The sequence below is a fragment of the Gopherus flavomarginatus genome, chromosome 5, assembly GCF_025201925.1.
Source record: "Gopherus flavomarginatus isolate rGopFla2 chromosome 5, rGopFla2.mat.asm, whole genome shotgun sequence".
Taxonomy (NCBI): domain Eukaryota; kingdom Metazoa; phylum Chordata; order Testudines; family Testudinidae; genus Gopherus; species Gopherus flavomarginatus.
This window is the reverse complement of record NC_066621.1, coordinates 69573735-69598273: the sequence shown is the minus strand read 5'-3', so window position 1 is coordinate 69598273 and position 24539 is coordinate 69573735. Positions and strand designations below refer to the sequence as shown.

Genomic DNA, 24539 nt, shown 5'->3' with positions numbered 1-24539 from the left:
CCAACCCTAGCATTGTCAGAATTCCTTAGAAAGCTCCAGTAAAAATGGATTATTTTTAAACAGTTAGGAAATGACTGCTACTGTATTTCTCAATTAGTCAGGCACCTTTGCAGCAAGTTACCACCATTAATATCACCCAGTAAACCCTAATCTTAGTTTCACCAGATTTTTAAAAAACAGTAAATATCACTTTATGTAAAAAATATAATGGCCTTGATTTGTCCCCTCTACTAACATTAAATCACTTGAGTATAAACAAACCCCAAACAAAATATTTAACATAGCTTATGCTCAAATAAATTTGTTAGTCTCTAAGGTGCCACAAGTTCTTTTTGCAGATACAGACTAGCATGGCTGCTACTTTGAAACCTATAAAACTCTAGTGGTCTGGTGGCAAAAGTAATATACAGGAACATTGTTAATTTTAAATTAGATAATTTCAAAGGAGTCAAAGGTAATTTCAGGCATTACACCTGTCCCTAAATTCTATTTGTTTTTGCTTTTAAAGTCTTTGGACCTGATCCTGCAGAGAGTCCCATGTTACAGATTCTCATGACTCTTGCAAGACTGAGCATTTCAGAAGCATATTATCTTTCTGACACTGTGTGAAAGGGCCACACAAAGGAGAGGGAAACCTGATTACACAGGGGAAAGGAGGAAACTAGCTACACACAAGTGCTATCCAATACATTGAAAACAGGATTTTTCCTTTTAGAATAATCTTACGAGTTAGGTATGAAGTAAACGTTTCTCAGGAAGTTTTAAACTGACAGCTTCCCTTTAATTCGCAGCACCTTTATCATGATGATGATGACGACCAGGCCTCTCATAACCAGAATACAAAGTCCTTTATACAGCAGCTACAAGCTCCCGTCTCTAGGATATCACCATTATTATTTGCACGTAGTGTCAGACAGCTGTAACAAAGCCTGGTCGCCCCGCCAGCGCCGGCGCCGGGCCAGACTCCTCTGCGGGCGGCGGCTCCAGCCCGTTCAGACACCTCCACCCCACCCGCAGCTTGGCCCGAGGTGCCAGGGGCTTCCTCCGCCGGCCAGGGAGAGGCTGGCGCATGGGGCAGTGGGGGCCGCACTCACCTGCGGGCGGGGGGCACTACTGGCTCTGCCCAGGCCGCATCCCCGTCACCTCCTTCTCTAGCCGCACACTGAGCAAATTCAAACACAAGCGGCCCGCCTCCCCTCGCCACCTCATTGGCCCGAACTGCCATGACGTCTCTAGTGCGACCGCGCCGAGGGCAAGCGGGACTGGTTTGATCGGAGCAGGGATCCGTCCGGCCTCAGTTCAGTCCTGGTAGGCCCAGTGCTGGGGCTGGTGTTATTCTTCCTTTTTGGAAAACGTGCCCCGTGCCTAAGGATCTGTGCTTATGCCGCTTGTTCCTTTTGGGTGCTGTCACGTGAGAAAGGGGAATATAATTCCGGGAAGCCCCTTTCAGGGTCCTGGGCTGCCTGGGGTGGAGGGTGGGAGGCGGGGGACCAGCAATCCATCGTGCACAAAGGGGTGAGTGGGAGAAGATGCATTAAGCCCCCGGGTAGGGGTGCGCATGGTACTCAAGAGGCTACATGCCACGTTGTACAGCATTTTAGATGAATAAATCACAGATAGTTGTACAGGTAGCTGAGCAAATTTTATAACAATTAAACTGGTGAATATTGTAGAAATCAACCACATTTCATTTTAAAAGGCAAACGACTATTCGCACAGTCTTTTGCCCTATGCGGTTGTCTCCACATATTGCATACACAGGCTCACAGCACGTAGTATGTTACACCCGTGTAACCATGTAACATGGGTGCAACAAGCCCTGCTTCTAGCATCAAAATTCATTCAAGGATATTAGAACAAAGATTGGGAAACTAACAATAGTTTAGTATGTATGCCCACATGTTATTGATGGATTGGACTAAAACTTTACTCAGCCTTAATGTTTGAAGTCGTGACTGGCACTTCTGTAGTACAGCTAGGATGTGTGCGAAGGCTGTGTGTGTACAACTGTAGTGGTGATTGTGTGGGTGTATGTGAGTGAGTGAGAAGAGGTTGGTATGTACCTGAGGTAGATTTATGCATATGTTTCTATGCAGCAGAGAGGTAGGTGTGGGGGCACCAGGGGTTGTGATATTAATGACAAATACGTGTCGGAGATAAAACCCCAGTGCGAAACCCTGACCTGGGCAGGTCCATCGTACATACCTGCCACTGGCAGATACCCGAGGTGTCTTTTAAAACGTTCGCAACGTTGCATAGCTTTTCATGCCAATAAGGTATTACTGTATCGAATTGCATTGCATAAGACGGGATGATGCGTGTGGGTCATGTGCAGGAAGTGGTAGTATGCAACTGACAAGCGTGTTAGTGAGTTTGTCTGCAGTTGGCAGGCGTGCTGACTGGTATTGCATGTTTCAAGGGGTGCGTAGTGTCTGTATACAGGGGCAGGTGTTTGTATATGGCTGGTGGCGGGGGAAGCGGGCTGTGCACAGCTAGGAGCTGGTGTGGGTGATCGAGGATAGTGCCCTTCGGGGAATGGGGGAGGTACCCGGGGCGGGCTTGAGGCTACTGTAATGTGGCTGTTGAGAGAGGGCTGCACCACGCTGGGGCCCTGGGGAGATCCTGAACGGTTTCTTGGGGGCCACTTCTCTCCAGGCGTTTACATCTCCCTGGTCCTTCAGGGACTCTCTGCTCCCACATGAGACAGGTGGGGGCTGCCGTCGCGGCAGCAACATGCAGGCGGAACTGAAAACACCGGTGCTTTGTTGCCAGGGGAGGGGAGGCCGGGCTGGCTGTGCACTGATACCCCGCAGCGAGAGAGGGGCAGCGGCGTGATCTGCAGTGAGTACTGGGCCCTTGTTCCCACAGTGTCCCCTGCCTGCGGGGGGAGAGGAGGAGCAGACTGGGGCGGCCCGGCTGGAAGAGGGGGGTTGGGCAGGCCGACCCTCAAACACTCTCCGGTGTAGAGACTTCGCAGCCTCGTTAGAGACGCGCAGTAAAGCCAGACGCCGCGGAGCGTCCGTTGACGAGTTAACGTTTCCCGCGATGCTTCTGTCTCGCCCCCCCCCCCTCCTTTGGCTAGAGCGCCCGTCCCAGCCGCTGTGGGATGGGGCTGTTATCCCCCGAAGCACATATACTCACTCCTGCCCCCCTCCACGCCCCAGGTTTGGGGTGTGTCGCAAGCCCCAAGTGCTCGCTGAGGTTCATTCACTCTTCTGCACCGGAGACTATACATCTGCTACATCTTCACTTCTAGTTGCATTTCAGCAAATGACAGCAACGTTGTCACTTACAAATTCCCAGTCCAAACAATACATCGAAATACTTATTGGCATGAATTTTAGAAGAAATATGACTTCTGCTTTTTTAAACAAAAAAGTTGCCTAAAATGAGAGTGCTGTGAAGTAACTTATCAATACATTTTTCTGGGATATGAATTGAGCTTGAGTATAATATATATGTATAACATCTTGCTGGGTTCATATGACTACATAAAGCAATTCTGGTTAAGGATGTAGACAAATGATTTTTAATGTTGGCTCTGATCTTGTAGTGATTTTTAGGGGAGTGAAACAGTCTTCTTAGAGAGGGCTCACTGCAGGAACAAGGCCATAGTGTGAGGTACATTTCTGAATTAAATAAGGAGACAAGCACCTTTTCAACAATTTTATCTCCAATATTATACATTTTGCTTATTTGCCCTGGGTGGGATAGGTCAATTGATGGTAGCTATTGATAAGTACCTTGTAGGTAATTTGATCCATCAGTTTCTTAAACAGTTTCTGGAGAACAAGAAAATATCTATCTGATTACAGAGAACTTGCCTAATTTGTTTACCTTTTTAAACTGTGGAGCTATTTAACAAGTGGGGCATAGATTATAATGAAGGTAACTTTCCTAAAATGAGCATTCAGCATGTTCCCATTTTGTGGCAAACAAAACAGGTGACTGAATGATGGGTAGACCTGAATCAATAGAATATATAAAAATTGGGTAGATAAATTGCATCATGGGATTAGACATTGTCTCCATTAATAATAAAAATACATTATGGCATATTGTCAGATGGCCTTATGTCTGTGTTTTCTTTTTTGCATGGTAAGAGAGCATATGAAATGTGGGACTGAAGGAGGTATTTGCTCAGAAAACAAATGTAAAATTCCTGTAAATAAAACCCATCTTTTTACCTCTTTGCAGCTAACTGCCAATTCATTCTGTTATGAAAAGAAAAGTTTAGCCTAAAGCAGTGGTTCTCAACCTATTTACCACTGTAGGCTGCATATGCAGCTTTCTATGTGTTATATGGGCTGCAGCCACTCATATGTACTACCTGTATGGCCCCAAGGATGTCATATGGGCTGATTGGGCTGCAAGCAGCCTGTGGGTTGAGAAGCACTGGCCTAAAGGATATAGCACTCCACTACTAAAATAAAGAAGAGAGTAGGTGTACTCTTCTGGTTTGTCATCTAGGTATGATGTAGTATGAAAGAAGCGTAAGTCATCTTCACGAACAATATGAAACTGATGAAAATAGCTATTCTTGACCAGACAAATGGTCTGATGTTTCATGTCTCACCCAATGTTGGAACAGTTGATGTTTTAAAGTATGAGATTTGATTACATGATGTTATCGTGCACTGCTGTAAATGTTTTTATTGATCATAACGTGATTCTAGCACCGTATTAAATCAACTACAGTGTTGGACTCTCATTTTGCTATTTTCACTGGTTACAGGGAACACTACAAAATTAATTGTGCTGTGGTATGCTAATGTTGAAAGCATGTTAACCATAGAAAGGACAGTAATACTTTTTTAAAATAATGAAGCCTGGCTTTACTTGTATACTTTGTGCTCAGATATGGTCACATATCATTTACCATATACTTCATTTTAATACTAGTATCCTCAATATGTCATGCCACAGTCAGAATCATAGGCTAGAGAGGAGACAAAAGTTTTATGGTAATACGTAAAGAGAAGCATTGTGGCTTGAGTGGAGAGCCTTGGAGAAATCCTGAAAGGATACCACCACTGGAGATTATAATGGAAACTGTATATCTAAATTTCTGCCAATGTAGTGTTTCTCTGGGACTTTGTACCATAGGTTGGGACAGGAAGGGGAAGTACAAAAAGGCAGTCACACAATCCATTATTTAAAATACGTACTTTAAAATTGTTTCCAATATTTGTTTTTCCAGGTTGGCCTAACTACAGTATGGTGCTGTTTCAATATTTGTGCCAACTCTACAAACGATTGCTTCTGTCCAGTTTAGAAACTAGCTCAATAAATGTAAGTATTTGGGCCAGAAATATTCATTCTTCAGCAGAAAGGCTGGAAGTGACTTATAACTATGGAATTAAAAAACAAACGATGTATAACCATGAAATTCAAAAGCTACATCAAAGTGCAAATGATGAAGATTGTCGAAGACCACACATACCTGTGATGGTGAAAGAAGTTGTTAATTGTTTATCACCCCAACAAGGACAGGTGAGTTAAATGATTTCTTAGTCATATATAATTTTTTCCCCAAATTTGGATTGTAACTCTGTATTGTCCTAAGATTATTTATTTGGTAGAGAAATAAAAACCACACTCTGCAACTTGTGCTGCTAAGAGCTCTACTGTGTTAAATTGATTTGTGATTCAGATTAAGGTTTTATGTTTACCATCACAGGATTCATTAATCTTGTACTCTGGAAAATCAAATTATAGTATTTGTCAAAATTATAGTAAATGTTTATATATTCCCCTGCTTCTGTATCCAGTCCTGACAGATGAGTTTTACTGGGTCACTTCTGCTCTATGTTCCTAGATACCATAGGTAGCAGGGAATTCTCAGTTAATGAATTTCTGATGAAATAGCTGCTTCTTGTAGGCTTCAGGGTATAATGCAGGACATATGTCCAATTAGGTCTTAAACTAAATGGTATATATCAGTGGTTCTCAACCAGGGGTCTGGGGCCCCATGGGGGGCCGTGAGCAGGTTTCCGGGACTTCTGCAAGCAGGACCAGCCTCAAACTCACGGCGGCTCTCAGTAGAAAGCTGAAACCCCACTGCACGGGACTGAAGCCTGAGGCCCTGAGCTCCACCACCCGGGACTGAAGCCAAAGCCTGAGCAGCTTAGCTTCATGGGGGACCCCTGTGGCATGGAGCTCTGGGCAATTCCCCTGCTTGCTACCCTCTAATGGCTGGCCCTGGCTTTTGTATGCAGAAAGCTAGTTGTTGTGCCACAGATGGACCGCAGACTTTTTATAGCATGTTGGGGAGCTCAGAAAGAAAAAGGTTGAGAACCCGATGTGTATATATAATCATGGCAGGTTTTAGGTCTCTTTTATTAGATTTCTTTTTTCCCCTGGTGCTTGTGAAACTCAGTGGGACTTGAGCACCTAAATCCCTGAGGAGCCTTTGAAAACAAATCCTGTGTGTATAATATGTGTTTTTAATATGGTAGTGACATTTAACTGCAAAGTACTTAACTGCCAAATCACTTAAAATAAATAGAATGTTAGGACTCAATCCACCAAACAATTAAACATGAGTAAAATGTTTGGGTCTGTGATATCTTAAATATGGTATTGAACTAAAAGGATTCTATTTACAGTGTTACATATTTACAATTCAGATGTGTTGGTCTGTGAAATTTAATTGTTATTCTTTAGAATGTTGGCTTCCTATGAGTTTATTGTTCTTTTGTTATCTCTGTGAGGCTTTTTCTGGAAAAAAATTACAATGTAACAAGTGTTTAAATGATTTAAAACACTGGTTACTTACTGTAAATAGTCTGTTTTTACAATAGTTAAACAAGTGTCATCTTTCAAAATGACATAGAGCCCAAGAATGGGAAAATGATGCACAGGGTTTGTAACATGTCCAGGAATCAAAAGAGTTTCCGAAGGTCAGGTGAAATCCCTTATAAAGCCATGATTTGTGACCTTCTGAGGATTGTTGTGGTCTTGAAATTGATGGGTCACTTTTAGATGAATTGAGAAACCAAATATGAAACAAGAGAGAAGAATTTATAATTGATTGAGTGTCAGTAGCATAACTCTTGCAATATGTGCATCACTAATTGCTTACTTTATACAGTTCAAGATATACAATACATGCCAGTCAAATATACTTTGATAGAGTTTACAAATAGGTCTTCTGGGTCAGGGCTTTGGAGCGGAGTACGGAGCAGTGGAGCTGCAGATTTTTGCCTAGAGGTGGAGTGGATCCGCAGCATAGCTCCAAAGCCCTGTTATGGGTCAGAATTAAGATTGCTGTCAAAATCTGAGTGTTGAATTTTTACATGTGAACTGATAACTGAGTATGTAAACTGTAACAGTGATATCTGTAAAGTATCTGTTTTTAATAATAAACTGTAGTTTGCACAAGGGCTATATTACTTTAATAAATTTAAGTTCTTTTTGGACTAATTCATAGGTTCTAACTTAATGTAAAAATACTTGCTAAGTAATTTGAGAGGCAAGATACATTCCTATCTATAAAATGAGGACAATAAATCTTTCCTACCTTGCAAATTGCTTTGGGAATTTTTAGTGATAGGTTATAAATGTAAGGTAGTTTTATTGTTGTTTAATGTCAGCCATCCTAGCCCTCCATCAGGATGTTGGTGAATTCTCAGTTTAATGCATGGATGTTCAAACCTTTGTGACAAAGTTCCTCCTCTATCTTGGTGGGTCCTGCACTTACTGATGGATTTTCTCACCTCACAGATTCACAATGTGGGTTGGGAAACAGCCCAGAGACCTTCCCCTCTGGTAGAAGCCACAGTCCAGCTCAATTCCTCCTGTGTCTGATCAGGAGTTGGGAGCTTTGGGGGGAACCCCAGCCCACTCTCTACTCTGGGTTCCCCCCAAACCTCCCAACTCCTGATCAGACACAGGAGAAATTGAGCTGGACTGTGGCTTCTACCAGTGGGAAAGGTCTCTGGGCTGTTTCCTGACCCACATGGTGTCTAGAGCTCCTCCTGGTACAGCTGCACGGCAGCTACAATTCCCTGGGCTACTTCCCCATGGTCTCCTCCCAACATCTTCTTTATCCTCACCACCGGACCTTTCTCCTGGTGCCTGATAATGCTTGTATTCCTCAGTCTTTCAGCAATATGTCTTCTCACTCTCAGCTCCCAGCTCCTCACATGCACGCCATAAATTGAAGTGAGGCCCTTTTTTAAACTCAGGTGCTCTGATTAGCTAGCCTGTCCTAATTGATTCTAGCAGTTTCTTAATTGGCTCCAGATGTCTTAATTATCCTGCCTGTTTTAACTGGTTTTAGCAGGTTCCTGATTACTCTAGTGCAGCCCCTGCTCTGGTCACTCAGGGAACAGAAAACTACTCATCCAGTGACCAGTATATCTGCCCTCTATCAGACTCCTGTACCCCGCTGGTCTGGATCTGTCACACCTTGTACAACTGAGGGTCATGCTGAGAGCTTTTGATGAATAAAGGGACACAGTTTTCAATAATTGGAACAGATTGAGCATGTCCTCATCCTCATCATGAACATGGAGGTGCAGCCAGTGGAGAATATAGGAATCCACATGAGTTGCTCCATCTGTGGATTAAGATGGAACTTTGTATGCTGGCACCTGCATTTTTCAGATTTCAGCTCTGTATAGTCAAGATGAAGACATCAGGAAACCAAATTGCATTTTAGAACTTTGTGGGACAGTTGGCCTGCAAGGTTCACTTTGGCCACACACTTGTTCAGTCGTGAGTACAAGTCATATGGTTTTGTGTATGTGTGTGTGTTTGTTTGTTAGCATATATATCAGTGGTGGGCAACCTGTGGCTTGCGGTCTGCACGTGACCCATCAGGATAATCTACTGGCCAGCCGCGAAACAGTTTGTTTACATTGACTTTCCGCAGGCACGGCCAGCTGCAGCTCCCAGTGGCCGCGGTTCGCCATTCCCAACCAATGGGAGCTGCAGGAAGTGGCGCAAGATGCTAGTCGCCGTTTCCCGCAGCTCCCATTGGCCAGAAACAATGAACTGCGGCCACTGGGAGCTGCTGGCGGTAGTATCTGGAGAAAGTCAATGTAAACAAATTGTCTCATGGCCCACCAGAGGATTACCCTGACAGGCTGCATGCAGCCTATGGGCCGCAGGTTGCCCACCACTAATGTATATCATTACACACGCGGCGCGCGCACACACACACGCACCCTCTATTAAAAGAACATTGTTAAAGTTGCAAAGTCCAACATTTGAAAGTTAGGAAATGCTAGTTTTACGATGGCCTGTCCAGCCTTAATTCTGATGCCTTGTGTATCTCTGCTCTGTATCATCTGAAGCAGGGATTGTGTATTGTGTATCATAATGTATTTCTTAAATTTTGAGTGGTTGTCTTTGCACCATAAACAACATTCTTGTAAGATAGGTATTTGTGCTTGTGTGTAATTTCTTAGGTTTTTTTTTTTTTAAGAAAAAAGGTAAAACCAAATTCTTTGACTGTCAATGGGATTTAGGCTGCTGCGTACCTAAGTCTCTTTTGAAAATAAGAGCTAGGCTCCTAATCAGTTAGGCATTGCCACACTGAACACACTGATCCCTAGATACCTTTAAAAATCTGGGCCTTAATTTTTTGTGCAACCTGTTAGGCTCTCTGATTCAGTGGTCATCATCATCAAGGGAAATCCCAAGGGAACATAGCCTCCTTGCAGATTGAGCATCACTTAGGACATGTCTACACTACCCGCCAGATCGGTGGGTAGTGATCTATCTATTGGGGATTGATTTATCGTGTCTAGTATAGTCGCGATAAAATGGATTCCCGATCACTCTGCCGTCGACTCTGGAACTCCACCGCGGTGAGAGGCGGAAGCGGAGTCGACAGGGGAGCAGCAGCGGTTGACTCGCTGCCGTCCTCATGGCCAGGTAAATCGACCCAAGATATGCCAACTTTAGCTGCACTATTTACGTAGCTGAAGTTGCATATCTTAGGTTGACATCTCCCCCTCCCCTCCAGTGTAGACCTAGCCTCAGATTGATCTCTAGCTAAATCCTTAAGACATCTGACTGGATGTTCAGTCTAGGTCTGTCACTGGTGATCTGATAGTGCCACTGAGTTTTTTGGCCATAGAATGGAATTCCTTGGTAAACATGCTCTGCAATTGGCTTTTAATCCTAATAATATGTCTGTATGAAGACAGTTGCTGAAACTAAACCAATTCTGATGGAGGTCGTTGCTGGTTTCAGCTATAAATATTGTCATTGCTGATGTTATCCTGCCACTTATTGTGGAGCAGCTGATGAAATGAAAACATTAATCTGCTGCTCCTCAGCCTTCTTCAGTACCCATATCACTGCTCTACTGTAAATTTGTATAATTGTGATTCTATAGATTCACAGATTTGTAGCAAGGTTGATGTCACAATGTCTCCACTGAGGTCGCTAAATGGCTAGAAACATGAAGCAGCTGCTGTTATACAAGTCTCCATGTATTTCGAGCATCCTCCAGCACTGTTTATGGTGTAAGCCAGATACTTGACAGTTGCCATCTGTTTGATATCCTGTCTAAAGAGGTTAACACTAAATTGGTTGTAATTTGGAGTTGGAGGCTGCTTAATGGTAATGGCCAAGGGTTTAGTTTGGGATTAACCAAACCAATGCATGTTGCTTCTTGCCCAACCAGACTGGCTGTCAGCTGCTGTGATTCACTATATTGTGCGAACAAGACATTTTTTCAGTGTATTCAAGATCTCATAGTATGATAGTGTTCAGCTCAGTGTCACCAACTTTAAGCTTATCCATCAACCAATCAATACCTATACAATGATGGTGAAAGGATGCAGCTTGCCAAACTCCTGTGGAAACAGGAAACTGCCGTGTATCTACCATTACTTCAAACACACATGCTTCATTCTGTGATGGTGGAGATAACAGAAGTTTCTTATGTCTTAGAATGGTGCAGTTCATCAGCCAGGAAATGCTAGTGGATTTCTTTGGATGGGGAGGAGACGGGAACTCCTTTTAAAAAAAACAAAACCATAAAAGGAACTAGAGCAGGGGTCAGCAACCTTTCAGAAGTGGTGTGCCAAGTCTTCATTCATTCACTCTCATTTAAGGTTTTGCGTGCCAGTAATACATTTTAATGTTTTTAGAGGGTCTCTTTCTATAAGTCTATAATATAATATATAACTAAACTATTGTTGTATGTAAAGTAAATAAGGTTTTTAAAATGTTTAAGAAGCTTCATTTAAAATTAAATTAAAATGCAGAGCCCCCTGGACTGGTGGCCAGGACCTGGGCAGTGTGAGTGCCACTGAAAATCAGCTCACGTGCCACCTTAGGCATGCGTGCCATAGGTTGCCTACCACTGAACTGGAGTCGTGGTTTAGTGTGGAATGACACAGCCAGATTAGTTGGGGGTATTCTACATATAAATCTAGGCTTAACTGAAATTTCATTTTAGCTTTATGGTTCACTGTTGGAAGACATCATTGCAAAACACAAAGGAACTCATTTAGAAAGATTTATTGGGTTATCAAAGTGAACTGTTACTGCTGCTCAACTAAGTTCAATAGAAGATCCACACAATCCCATGTGCTTTATCTGGGATTCCGCCATTGTTAATGGATAAGTGTAAACAGCTTTTTTGTCACTTTTAAAAACCATAGTAGGAGTATCAAGTATTTGAAGCATCAGAGAATATCAGGTGTTCTAAAACCTGCAGTTTTAGTTCTATGCAAATAAATAGGATGAAGTCAGTGACAGTGGGTCAGATGGGTTATGCTAGTGCAAGGGTCAACAATAAAATGTTAAGTTAAATTTAGAGTCTGTATATCACTGAGATGAATGGTGGAACTTCACTCAGTGCTATCATTTATCATCTTGGCTGTAGAATCAGGGCAGTGTTGCATTGATTTACATTCTAAAGGTTATCTTCATAAACAGGCTGCAATATTTGTGTGTATTTTAATATGTGTATGTAAAATATGCCAGAGTTCCTTAATATTTGGAACTTGTTTTTTTCCCACATAAAAGGATTTCTCTTATCCCTGCTTTGAACACAGTAGAGAATATGAAAGCTGATGTCAGCTTTTATTTTCTTCAGTATCTGAAAACCTAAAGGGTAGAGTAATACATGGAAAATCTGATAGGGAGTGGATACTCCTATTCTAACTTTGATCAGTCAGCAGGTCTTTAACGTTATTTATAGTGCTTCCTAACAACATACATGAAGACTGAAAATTCATTCACAACTGAGAAACAGAGAAAAGAGTCAAGTATTAAAAAACAAACAAACAAAAAGGAAGTTTCTGGGCATCTGGTGCTGATGAGAGAAAAAAGAGAACTTCAGCACTAATGATATGTTTAACACCCCCTGCCTCTGCTCCCGTTCCCCCACCCCCAGGTAAATATTCTTGTTGGCTGTCTCCTACGAGGAATTGGTCTGTCATGGATTTAAGCAATAGTATTTTCCAGTTACCTTCATGAGTCTCTTTATTGCTTTAGAGCCTGTTTCCTTCAAGTCCCTATGGTAGTGCATTCTCTGAAGCACACAGTATAAATGAGTCTCTATCCATCTAGTTCATTTTCTGTTCAATGAAAAGTCTGTTGCAGTAAATTCACAGAAAAGTAATTTCCTCTTTTTAAATTCATTATATTGACTAAACTGTATTTTAGGTTTTGGTTTTTTTTTTAGTCCACCACTGTTCTTTACTCTTATTTGATAACTGTTGTCTGAACGACTTCAGTTTTCACAGTTCCCTTAATCTTCAAGGGTAATAAAAAAACAAGTGTAACTCCTCAGACTGCATATCTGATTCATCCACATGCAATTATTTTTCTTCCTAGCTTTCATCTTGATTTTTACTAGTTTTCCCCTTGTATGAATCGTTTGCTTTAATTACTCTCTTTTGCATCATAGATGTGCTGATATGAAAGAGAGTTTTACTATCAGTGACTTTTAATATATTTTCCAGAGGATGAAACTTTGATTTTTAAGTTATTCTCATATGAGACTTGTAGTAATATTTCTGGGATATTGCATATCCATAAGAAACTAGCATTTGGAGTGCTTCAGAACAGACATCATGTTTGATGTGTAATATCTAAACTCCCTTTAAGACAAGAGGAAATGTGTTATATCTGATCTAGGTGTGAATAAGAAATATAATAAATTACTACCTGATGACATCTACACTTCTACTTTAAACACAATAGCATCCTGGTCTAGGGTCACATGTTTAAAAAAAATGCTTTCTGGTCTATGCCTGTTAGGCAAACTGTTAGGTTTTTTTAATGGTTTTGCCTAAAACTGTTGTGTCAGAGTTGGGGGCAAGGGGACAGTCCTTCAACTCTGTGATCCTTTGGTGTGTAGCCTGCTTGGTAGAAACAAGGTTAAATCAGATGCTAGTTTTATCAAATGAGACAGTTTGTGTATACAGATAAACCTCATCTTAGAGCTTCCCTGACCTTGCTTCTCCTGGCCAGTTGGGACATTTTGCAAAGGCATCCTCTTTGGCTGTACACAGAGTTCTGCAAGTCTGTTCCTCTCTACCTTCCCACTCTTGTTGAGGTTCTCGGTCTTGCTCCCATAGATGTGCAAAATGCAGCAAGCAGCTATAACATGAGGTGCAAATTTTTCAGAAGCATCCAGCTTTGTCATAAGACACTTGCACCTTTCCTTCAGTCTTCCAAATTCACACTTCACTGTTATTTTACGGCTGCTCAGAGTATAATTGGTCAGTTCCTTTCTCATATCCAAGTGTCCAGTAAGGATATGTCTACACAGGCTGCGTCAGCAAGTTCCAAAAGCGGAGTTGACAGACTGGGCTCATGCTATGGTGCTAAATACAGTTGTATAGATGTTGTTGTGGCTCCAACTGGAGCTCGGGCCCTGAAGTCTTCCCTAGGCTTCCAAGCCAAAGCCCGAATGTGTACACAGCTATGAATAGCATTGTAGCATGAACCTCAGTAGCCTGTCTCAGTAGCAGGCTTGCTGCTGCTCACTTTGTGGACATACCTTTAAAGGTTTTGTAAGCTCGGTCTCCTAGAGTGACAGGAGGAATATATATTGTTTTTAATGGTCTTCAGTTTTTCATTTAAAAAAAATTGTAAGTTCTAAAGCTTCCCACATCATGGTCCTTTCCAGACTACCCCAACTTAAGATTGGTGAATCTACCTCAGTGATCAACAGGAATTTGCACCACACTGGAGAAATACCCCTTTCCATTGATGAACTCTGAGGTCTGGTGTGTGGGGAGGCAAATAATAGACATGATATCCCCTTAATGGCTTCTATACAGTTTGAGATCTCCTACTGTGCAAATGTGTCAGTAACCTGTGTATTACCTATCTTTATCCCCTGAGGCGGTAACACCTCTTAATAACAGTGCATGCCTCCATAACAGTAGCCTAATAGTCGATCTGTCAGTGTCAGTCTGGTTAGCTACTGGCTGATAGAAATTAGGTGGTGAGCTTCTAGATGGCAGTGATGGTCAGAGGCTCCTCCACACTGAGGGGAGCTCTCATGTTGGTGTTTTGACAGTGCAGCTCTGGGGTGAGCTCTCCACCAATCTTGAGGAAAATTAGTCTTTCGCATCCTGAAGTTCTGCTGCTACTGCTGGTCATCCCAGTTCTTCAGCAGTATCCTTTCCCACCAGGCAGTGCTGGTTGGCTGAGCCCAGAGGCAGTGCTCCACCAAATGAAAATGTCATGCAGAAAGAAGTAATTTCTCAGTTTCTCATCTCCGTCCTCCTCTTCCTCCTCCAAGTAACTACCCAGCATCATGGTGGCTATTCTGGTGGCTGCCTCCTGACTCTCTTCCAAAGCTGACTGCTTGACATCTGGCATCCTGTTCATATTAATGGCTGCTAGGATTGCAACACTGAGCTGTGTTTCCTCAATGCTGCCTCATAACAGTTTGAAAATGGTGCTGTATTACTAGTGATCAATGGCTCCATGTCTAGTTGGCAGCCGGTATTAAGCAGAGTGCCCCAAAAGCCGGTCCTGGGGGCGGTTTTGTTCAATAACTTGATTAACGATCTGGAGGATGGTGTGGATTGCACTCTCAGCAAGTTTGCAGATGACACTAAACTAGGAAGAGTGATAGATATGTTGGAGGGTAGGGATAGACTACAGAGGGACCTAGACAAATTAGAGCATTGGGCTAAAAGAAATCTGATGAGGTACAACAAGGAAAAGTGCAGAGTCCTGCAATTAGGATGGAAGAATCCCATGCACTGCTACAGACTAGGGACTGAGTGGCTAGGTAGTAGTTCTGCAGAAGAGGACTACTAGGGGTTACAGTGGATGAGAAGCTGGATTTGAGTCAACAGTTTGCCCTTGTTGCCAAGAAGGCTAACGACATTTTGGGCAGTATAAGTAGGAACATTGCCAGCAGATCGAGGGATGTGATCATTCATTCTCCTCTATTCGGCATTGGTGAGGCCTCATTTGGAGTACTGTGTCCAGTTTTGGGCGACAAACTACAAGAAGGATGTGGAAAAATTGGGAAGAGTCCAGCGGAGGGCAACAAAAATGATGAGAAGGCTGGAACACATAATTTAGGAGGAGAGGCTGAGGGAACTGGGATTATTTAGTCTGCAGAAGAGAAGAATGAGGGGGGATTTGATACCTACTTTCAAAGGGGGTTCCAAAGAGGATGGATCTAGACTGTTCTCAGTGTTAGCAGATGACAGAACAATGAGTAATGGTGTAAAGTTGCAGTGGGGGAGGTTTAGGTTGGATATTAGGAAAAACTTTTTCACTTGGAGGATGGTGAAGCACTGGAATGGATTATCTAGGAGGTGATGGAATCTCCTTCCTTAGAGTTTTGTAATGTCAGGCTTGATAAGCCCCTGGCTGGGATTATTTAATTGGGGATTGGTCCTGCTTTGAGCAGGGGGTTGGACTAGATGACCTTCTGAGGCCCATTCCAACCTTGACATTCTATGAATCTATGAAAAGCAGATGAAGTATGGGATACCATGAGAGGAAAATCTGAATTTGTTAGTTTGATCCAAAGTCCCAGAATTCTAGTAGGTATCGCACGATGCCTCATGAGAAAAATTCCAGAATACATAGAGTCCGGTAGCAGAATATTGCACTATGGAATATCTGCCTAGAATGTTGTGTGGGGTTATTTTGAAAAAGCTCAGAGCTGTGTGGGTGCAGTGATTCACATGGGATTTAGGTAAAGATGACATAAATGAAGCAGTGTGGATGCTCTCTTTCAACATAGTTGTACAACTATAATCACAGCAAAAAATACTTTCTTGTGTAGCCCAGCCCAGGTGACAAGGCACATCAACTTCTATTTTGTGGTGGCTGCATCTTAGGAAGTAAATTGACAGAAAATGATTTGCAGAATGCTGCCAAAAATATAAAGAGCCTCTTAAAACTGTAGGCTCTCCAATCTTTATATGACCACAATTCCTCCAGTTTGTGTTTGTTAGTGGAGTTTTTAGTGGAGTTTCGCTTTAAGATTCACTGTCTCAGTTTGCCTCTTCACTGACTCTTGGTTGGGCTGGATGAGGAGAATGTGCATTGTGAATTCACAAAAGGGATGTGTAATGGTGTTTACAAACCCCATACTGACTAGGCAGAAGGGAGAGCAGAGTCTTCCCTGCTTGCAGGCCGTCAGGCTGACCATATCCCAGCACAGCTTCCAGAACTGACGCTTGTGGAAGCATGCACCCACAGCTGTGGTCAACAAAGAAAATGTGCCTAGCCATAAAGTGGGAAGGAGAGGCAGAAAGACTTGGGATAGCAGAGGTGCAACTGCCCCACACCAGGCTTCCTCTAAGAAACTGGCAAGAAGACAAAGGGAGACTGCAAACACTGGAGTTTAAGGGCTGATAGACCAATCTATAAATTCTTAATCTAAATTGAGTTTATCTGTTGGCGAATTGAAGGAGACCAGTTAGAAGAAACCTAGGACCTCTAGAGAGACTACTCCAAGAGCAGTATACAATATGGTACCAGAAATAAGGGCACCTTTAAGTGCCCTGTAGAAAAGAGAAGCTTTTTTTGCTCGCACGCACACACGCGCGCCATGGAGGTGAATCAGCTCCTGCAATGGCTGGCTGATTCACAAGCAGGACAGCGACAAGTGTTTGAACAGATGGCGTCACACGAGCAACAGTTGTTACAATGAATGGTGGAGTTGCTACAAACTACTGCTCCTCAGGGTCCCGCTCCTCAGGGCATTTCCCCAAACTTCAGGGAACCACTCTGACCGTGTTGCTTCCAAAGATGATGACAAATGACGATCTGGAGTCATTCTTGGTAATGTTTGAAAGGGTGGCCATGGCATCTTGATGACACCCAGCCCAAAGAGCAGTCCAGTTTTCTGCACTCCTCAGTGGGGAAGCCCAGACAGTGTATTGAGGACTTGACAATGCAGTGGCCTAGGACTTTGAATTGCCTAAAAGAAAGCTCAGTGCCCTTGAGAGAACCTAAACCAGACGCAAAAGGAACAGGCACATCAACCGGTGGCCGTTTTTACAAAGGTATTCTCCACTCACCCTGGGAAGATATGCATGGCTCACTGTCACATTAGTACCGAACCAGGTAAAGGTAATACAGGAAGGACTACTGACCGATTCCCCACAAATTGAGAGGGCTGTTTAGAAAGAGCCCAGGACTGTATTAGAATTCAGGGTAATAGAGGAATCCTCAGAGTGACTGGAGGAGTCCTATTGTGCTGGTTCTAAAGCCAGATGATTCACTGGGTTTCTATATAGATTTCAGAAAAATGAACAGTTTCAAAATATGATGCCCATCCCATTCTGTAGGTGAATGAACTCTTAGACTGGTTGGAAAAAAAAACATACATCACGACTCTGGATTTGATGAAGGGGTACTGGCAGATCTCTCTGACCCCAGGCTCTGAGGAGAAGTTGTCTTTTTCTGTGCCACTGTGCCTATTTCATTTTAAGATGATGCCCTGCAGATTACACAGGTGGCAGTTGCTACTTTTCAGTGTGAGATGGACAGATTACTCTAACAGCATAATCAACGTGTAGTAGCATACTTGTACAATGTAGTCATTTTTAGCAAGGATTGGGATTCTCATCTGGATAAAATATCCACTGTTCTCTGATCACTGAGGGAAGCTGGGTTAAGCGCTAACACTGGTAAATGTGCAATAGGAAAACAGGAAGCCCGTTACCTGGGACACTTAGTTAGTGGAGGGCAAGTCCACTATTTGGTGGTTAAGGTTTATGCCTTACAGGCATACAAGCCTGCCATCAAAAGGCAAGTGAAGGCCTTCCTATCCCTAACGGGCTACTATTGCTAGTTAGTACCACATTTGTCACCATAGCAGCCCCTCTAACTGACCTAAGGATACTATCCCAAGATGGGGTTTATGAATGTCCTTCTTGAAAGGGGTTTTCAAGAGCTCAAGGGCATATTCTGCTGTCACATAGTGTTGCATTGTCCAAACTTGGAGAAGGAATTTGTATTGCAAACAGATGCATCAAAGGTAGGACTGGGGGCAATCCTTTCCCTAAGGGTAATAGAGAAGAACTGCCAGACAGTGTACATCAGCTAGAAACTCTTTCCTCACGAGAGAGTGTGCTTGATAGAGGACTGCTTGGCTGTCAGGTAGGGGATCGAGAACCTACAGTACTACCTCCTAGGGAATTAATTCACATTAGTTGCAGTCAAACCCCTTTGTGCTGGCTGATTATAATGAAAGAGAGAAACCCAAGAATCATGAGATGGTAGCTATCATTACAACCATGTGCCTTCCAGATATAACACTGGGTAGGAAGTTTGCATCAGGATGCTGATTTTCTGTCAAGAGAAGTAGCCTTCACCAGCCAAGGCCAGGCCAGGGAGAACATGAAGCAGCTTACACACTCCTGAACATGAGACACAGCCCGCTGTGTGGAAGGAACTCCTGCCCGGGAGCGTGCTAGCCACTTGCCCACACTAGTGGGACCAGGGACAGCTTCCAGTGAGCCTGGTGCCCGCCCCAGTGGGTGGGGCTGGAGGCAGTACAACCACACCAGAGGAGCTGCTGGCACAGGGCACTGGCTCCTGGGAGTCGCAGCCTGACATGCTGCTGCTGCAGTTCTTGGTAGAGCCCTGCAGCTTTGCAGATATAGATTTATATTCCTGGGAGCCGCACAGAGCTCTACTGATAAACTGAATTTAGGTTAGACTTTATAGACTAGTTAATCGTAGGTGAATTGAAGGGACCCAGTTAGGAGAAGGCTGGGACCTCTAGAGAGACTGCCTGAGGTGTACCAGTGAGGTTTCAGCTCACAGATATGTGGGGAAAAGGGTGACAGTGATTTTGTAGAATAGGGGAAAATGCATATGCTAATGAAAATTGACTGAATTCAGTCTCATCAAATTAAAAAAAATACTCTTAAACATTTTGCTGAGACCAACTGAAGATATTTTTAGCCCAGAAGAAGAATTGTTTTGGAAAGTTATGAGCATTTGAAAATAGAGTGTCAAAATGGAAGCTGTTAGCGGTCTAGAGTGAGAAGTCCCTCAAATATAGAACGATGGGTATATTGAACTCTAGTCAGAGCCATTTTAAATATATATATTTTGATTTGAGACCACTGTGAAATTTACATCCCGTCCTTCCTCTTTTAGGCTTGAGGCATGGCGGACAACTCCAGAGAGTTACAAAATACTCAGATTCTGGGTTTGTGACAGGGGCAAGTCTCTTCTTCCAAGGGTGTAGAAACTGGTCCACCTCCATGTTTTATTTTGTATGGGACTCCAAGAACCTACTTGCTACTGAAGAAGGAAGCTTGGAAGGGTATAAGGAGGAAGAGCAGGCTGATGGCTGCAGCTCCACAGGGAAGAGTCTTCCAGTTACAGTTTCTGGCCATGTGACATGCCAGGAGGGACCTCTAATTCTCACCTGCAGCATGGCTCTCAGCAGGCAAACCTGGCTCCTCTCTTTGACGACAGGAACATGGCAGCTCTCACCAACTTCCCTCCATGTTTCTCTACCATAGAAGAGGAAGGGAGCCTGCAGCTGTTACTGTTGGAGAATAACAAGGGAACTTGGTCTGTCTACTGAGAGCCACATTGCAGATGCACCGGATTTCATTTCACTGTAATACTAAGTTAGCTTGTTGCTATCACTCTATCACATAACAGATGATAGTGCTTCAGGAGCCTATTTAAGGCACTGTGTTATAATAAAGCAAGATAAAATGCTTTTGGGTGACTCAGCTTGTAATAGTACTGTATATACTTTCTCTCTCTCTCTGTTGTGATAACATTAGTCTTTGCACCTCTTGGGTAAAACTAATAAAATTCACCAGAAAGTAATCTAAGCCCTTCAAATTTTAACTTGAGTGAGACTGTGGTCCCACGAAGGATGATAATATATGTAGCTACTCATTTCCTCCCCTTGTAGAACTGTATACCTTATTTATTAAGCTTTTTGGCTAACGTTGCTTATTAAATATTTGAGTTCTAGTTGCAAACAGTAATTCAGTCATTCCCCTTTCCCCCAACGTACAAAATAGTATCAGGGTTCTAAGTTCATAGCAGGAGTGCAAGCGATAGCCACACTTTCCATTCTCACTTCTATTTCAGAGAATTCCACATTGTTTAGAGTTACACCTATCTCACCACTGCTCATGCATAAAGAGGCTTTTTTCATATGATGGTGCTAGTGAGAAAACTAACAGGATCATTATCAGCTTCTTATAGCATCTGTGAAGGGATGAACCCCAATGTGCATGTCCTTGCAGAACTAGTCCTGTGCTGCTGGTAACTGGGGGTTACCTCCCCTATATTTGTACATCTTTTCTTTCCATCTTAGGTTCTTATGATACTTACATCATTGCATCTGATAACCTCACAATCTTAATGTATTTATACTTGCAGTGTCCCTGTGAGGTAGGATAGTACGGTTCCCCATTTTACAGATGGAGAAACTGGGGCACAGAGAGACTTAAGTATCCAAGGTCAGACAGGAAATCTGGTGGAGCAAGGAATTGAATCTGGGTCTCTTGAGTCCTAGGCTAATGCTCTAACCAATGAACCATCCTTTCTATTCTGCCCAACCCTCCGTTCTCCCCAAAAAGAATGAACTTAAAACCCCATGTGTGGGTACTTTATTAAATGACAATTACATCTTTCCCCCCACGAGACCGTATTTGCTCCTTGTTCATCTCTTAGTTTTTACGACTATTGGAATATAAATGGCATTTTACTTAAAAGTTGTTAAGGGGCTTAGAATTAGCATTAGCATCTTACAAATTGGGGGAAAAAATGATTTCATGTTCCAGCCCATATGTCCTTGTGCAGCTTTCTTAACTCCTTTTTAATAAAAGTATGGACTCTGGGTCCATTTTCTCTCAGGCATCTGCTAATCTAAACATAGATACATTTAGTTATGTTTATAGTGGTGCTAAACTATATTTGGTGACTAATTTGTAGTGGTTTGTACAAAGTCCATCCATTCTGCTGCTAGTGTAGTTTCAGTGTAAAGATTGGCACTGTGTTGCATATTCTTAGTTTTGTATTGGGGTTTAAAATACAGTACAATCTGTCTCAAAATTAATATAGCAGTTATTTAAGAGTTGTGTGAACCTGAGGAATACTCGAGGCAATTCCTACAGAAGCATAATTATTATATGGAAGCAAAGACACCTCATGAAGGACTTGTGCTTTCCAAATCTGTTGAGTAGTGAGTAACTCTTCTAACATTTACAGGATTTCTGTTTTTTACGATGGAGTGACTAATACTTGAGAATCCATTTCAATGGTAATTTTGCCTGAGTCCGGAGTACATAATTCCATTCCTAATGTATACTTCCATCTCTTAAAATAAGATTTTATATATTTATTTATTTTATATATTATTATTATGTTATTTATTTATATACATTTTAATTGTCACTGCTCAGAATTTACAATATTTCTGGTTTGGAACAGCAAGTTCAAAGAAAAACGTTTGATAGTTATAAAAAAGCACCTTGTCATAATTAGTTTTGTGCAGTAATCCATTAAGTTGACAGACATATTTCCATTATTGTATCCAAGATGCTTTTTTGGTATCCATCTGGACTTCTATGCTGTAAGAGTGGAATAACCTGCAAAGGAGATTGAATACCTCCAAGAATGGGCAAATTCCACAAAGGGAGAGTAAACAGAGAGCTAATAGGGTTTCCATAGAAATCTACCAATACCAACCATAAGTGGTGCAAGGGGATAAACTCAGATAAGAGGTCTTTTATATTTATAAATTATCTGATTCTCTTTTTGAATCAAAAGTTCAAAACATTTAAACTTATGTGCCTAAAATTAGATAGCCTAATCTAAGTACATAACCTGAATTTCAGAGTTTTTAAGCACCTGCTTCTTCAGTCGACTTTAATGGCATTTGTGGGTGTTCAGCATCTCAGAAAAAGGCCACTTGTTTAAAGGTCTAAATGTCTATTTAGTTGCCGGACTTTAAGTATCCATGATTGATAATATTGGCTAAGGTTCCTAGTTTGTAAAGCAGTATTATCTAGAAAAGAGCGGCCAATTGTATACCTAGAAATCAAGAACGTTCATGATTTATATTGAATTTATATTATCCTTTTGGTTGGCTGTCCCTAAATATTAAATAACAATTTATGCTTTGTTTTAAATTCATCCTTAGTAAAATTTCCACTAAATTTTAATAATACACATTTTTTGTTACAATTAAGGAAAGAAAGAATAGATTTTCCCTGAGATAGAGTTGATTTTTCTCAAATATGATTTTACAAAATCTGGTGGCTAATTTAAGTTTGGAATTTTAAGATTGGAATTTTAACAAAGTTAGTTTCATTTTGGACATTTTAATAATGACCTGCTTGAATCATACTGTGGAAATATAAACTGAATGGAATTAGATTTAACAGCTTTAATAAAACTGTTAATTAACTGAGTAAAATTTATTGGCTGAATTTAATACAAGGTCTAATTGTGAGAAGTGAGATCTAATAGAACTATACAAAGGAAGGTAGATGCTGTTCACTTTTGTTTCCTTATCTTCTCCACCTAGCTCTGCTATTGAAACTACTCTCTTTTTTTTACGTCTTTTTTTCCTTCACACTTGTTTAGGCTCTTCCTTTTGTTTTATTTTTTCTCCGAGGTACATTTTTTGTACCTTTTTTGGCTACCTTGAATTGACCTTTCTTTTTTTGGCAGTTTGTTCAGTTGAAGAAACTGACTAGCATTTGGAGGGCAGATTTTATACTCTGTAGGAAGTGGCACATGACAACCAGTAGAGCATCTGATTCACAATCTATCTTGCCAGCCTCAAGGGTCAGAATACATTAAGAGTTAATGGAGCTCTGCCAGTTTTGCATGAAGTCTAAGATTTAGGAGTGAGAATTCTTCAAAGAAGAATAATTAAAAGCTAAGTAATTTCAGGTTGAGCTGTATATGTTGGTTTGACCTAGAATATTGCCTATCTGTCAGGTGGTGTAACCCAATGAGAAACCATTATGCCAATGTTCAGCTCTCTGTCTTGTCTATCACTCCAATTTCAGGTACACCTCAAGGTCCTAGTCCAGTGATACTCAATTAAACCTACCTGCAGGCCAACTGGAGAATTTTATGACAAGAGGCGGGCCATTTGTGCAGAAGGCTGACCGAAAGAAAAAAAGCCTTCAACCGCCAGTAAATAAAGACCTTTATTTCAACATAAGTGTTAGTTTTTCTATTTTTTAACAAAGTTTATAAATCAACATTATTACCTGTGTTTGTGGCAATCTCTAATAGGAGAGGTGACATTGACTATCTCTGGCAAGCTCTGTGAAGCGTGGTTTGTAGGAATTCAGGACAAGGTGAATGCACTAGTGAAGATGCTCATCTGTCAAGCGATCGCGGTATTGTTCTTTTAAAAATGTTCATGGTAGAAGGCCCAGTATCACAGATGTGTGTTAATCTGAACATCGTAAAAGATAGATGGCTAGATTCTGTCTATTCTGAAACTGGCCAGCATATTGAGACCAAAAATCACAAAGTCCCACTTTTCTGAATTTTGCCTTCAAGATATGAGTTCTTGAGCCTTACAATTTCAAATTGAAAGGCACCTTCATCAAATGAATCAAGAATGTTCTTTGCTTCCGACAGGCAATGTCTGTCAGCAGAGACAACAAATGGATCATGAACAAGTGAAAACAAATCCTCGTAAAAGACGTTTTAAAAAGATGATGTTGCAAGCTAGAAGTTGAGCGTATGTAATTTGCTAATCGCATCACAATTCCTATTGTTTTTTTCAAGTACTCAGACAACTTACTGCACAAGACAGTCTTGTGAATGATGAAGAGTGTATCGCTGCCAAACGTGAAGCAAAGCACTTCTCTTTACCTATCATGGAAGGACCTTGGTCTGTAACAAGCAAGTTTACTTTCTGCAGACCTAAACTTTTTTTTTTTTTTTCAAAAAAGCCATTTACCTTTTAAAAAATGCTGTCTCCTGTTTTTGTAGATTTCTAATGATATTAAGTACAAAAATTCTTCCTTGAAAATTTCAGTATCTTAAAATCTAACAAATAGTCATACCTGGGCAGTGTCCCTTAAATCACTTGATTCGTCCACTGCAAGAGACATGTA

At 41.8% G+C, this 24539-nt stretch overlaps 2 protein-coding genes across 2 annotated transcripts in view; one reads left to right on the top strand and one right to left on the bottom strand.

Moving 5' to 3' along the window:
• Nucleotides 1-1147, bottom strand: part of KIF18A (kinesin family member 18A) — a 137476-nt gene extending 136329 nt beyond the window's left edge. The window contains exon 1 of the mRNA XM_050955287.1: nucleotides 1095-1147. The gene's annotated coding sequence lies outside the window, so the exon portion shown is untranslated. The remainder of the gene's footprint in view (nucleotides 1-1094) is intronic.
• A 754-nt stretch (nucleotides 1148-1901) lies between these two features.
• The window catches only part of METTL15 (methyltransferase like 15), a 211298-nt gene continuing 188660 nt past the window's right edge, over nucleotides 1902-24539 (top strand). The window contains 4 exon segments of the mRNA XM_050955402.1: nucleotides 1902-2276; nucleotides 2682-2806; nucleotides 2809-2841; nucleotides 5201-5493. Coding sequence (XP_050811359.1) covers nucleotides 2266-2276; nucleotides 2682-2806; nucleotides 2809-2841; nucleotides 5201-5493 — 462 coding nt within the window. The 5' untranslated portion in view covers nucleotides 1902-2265.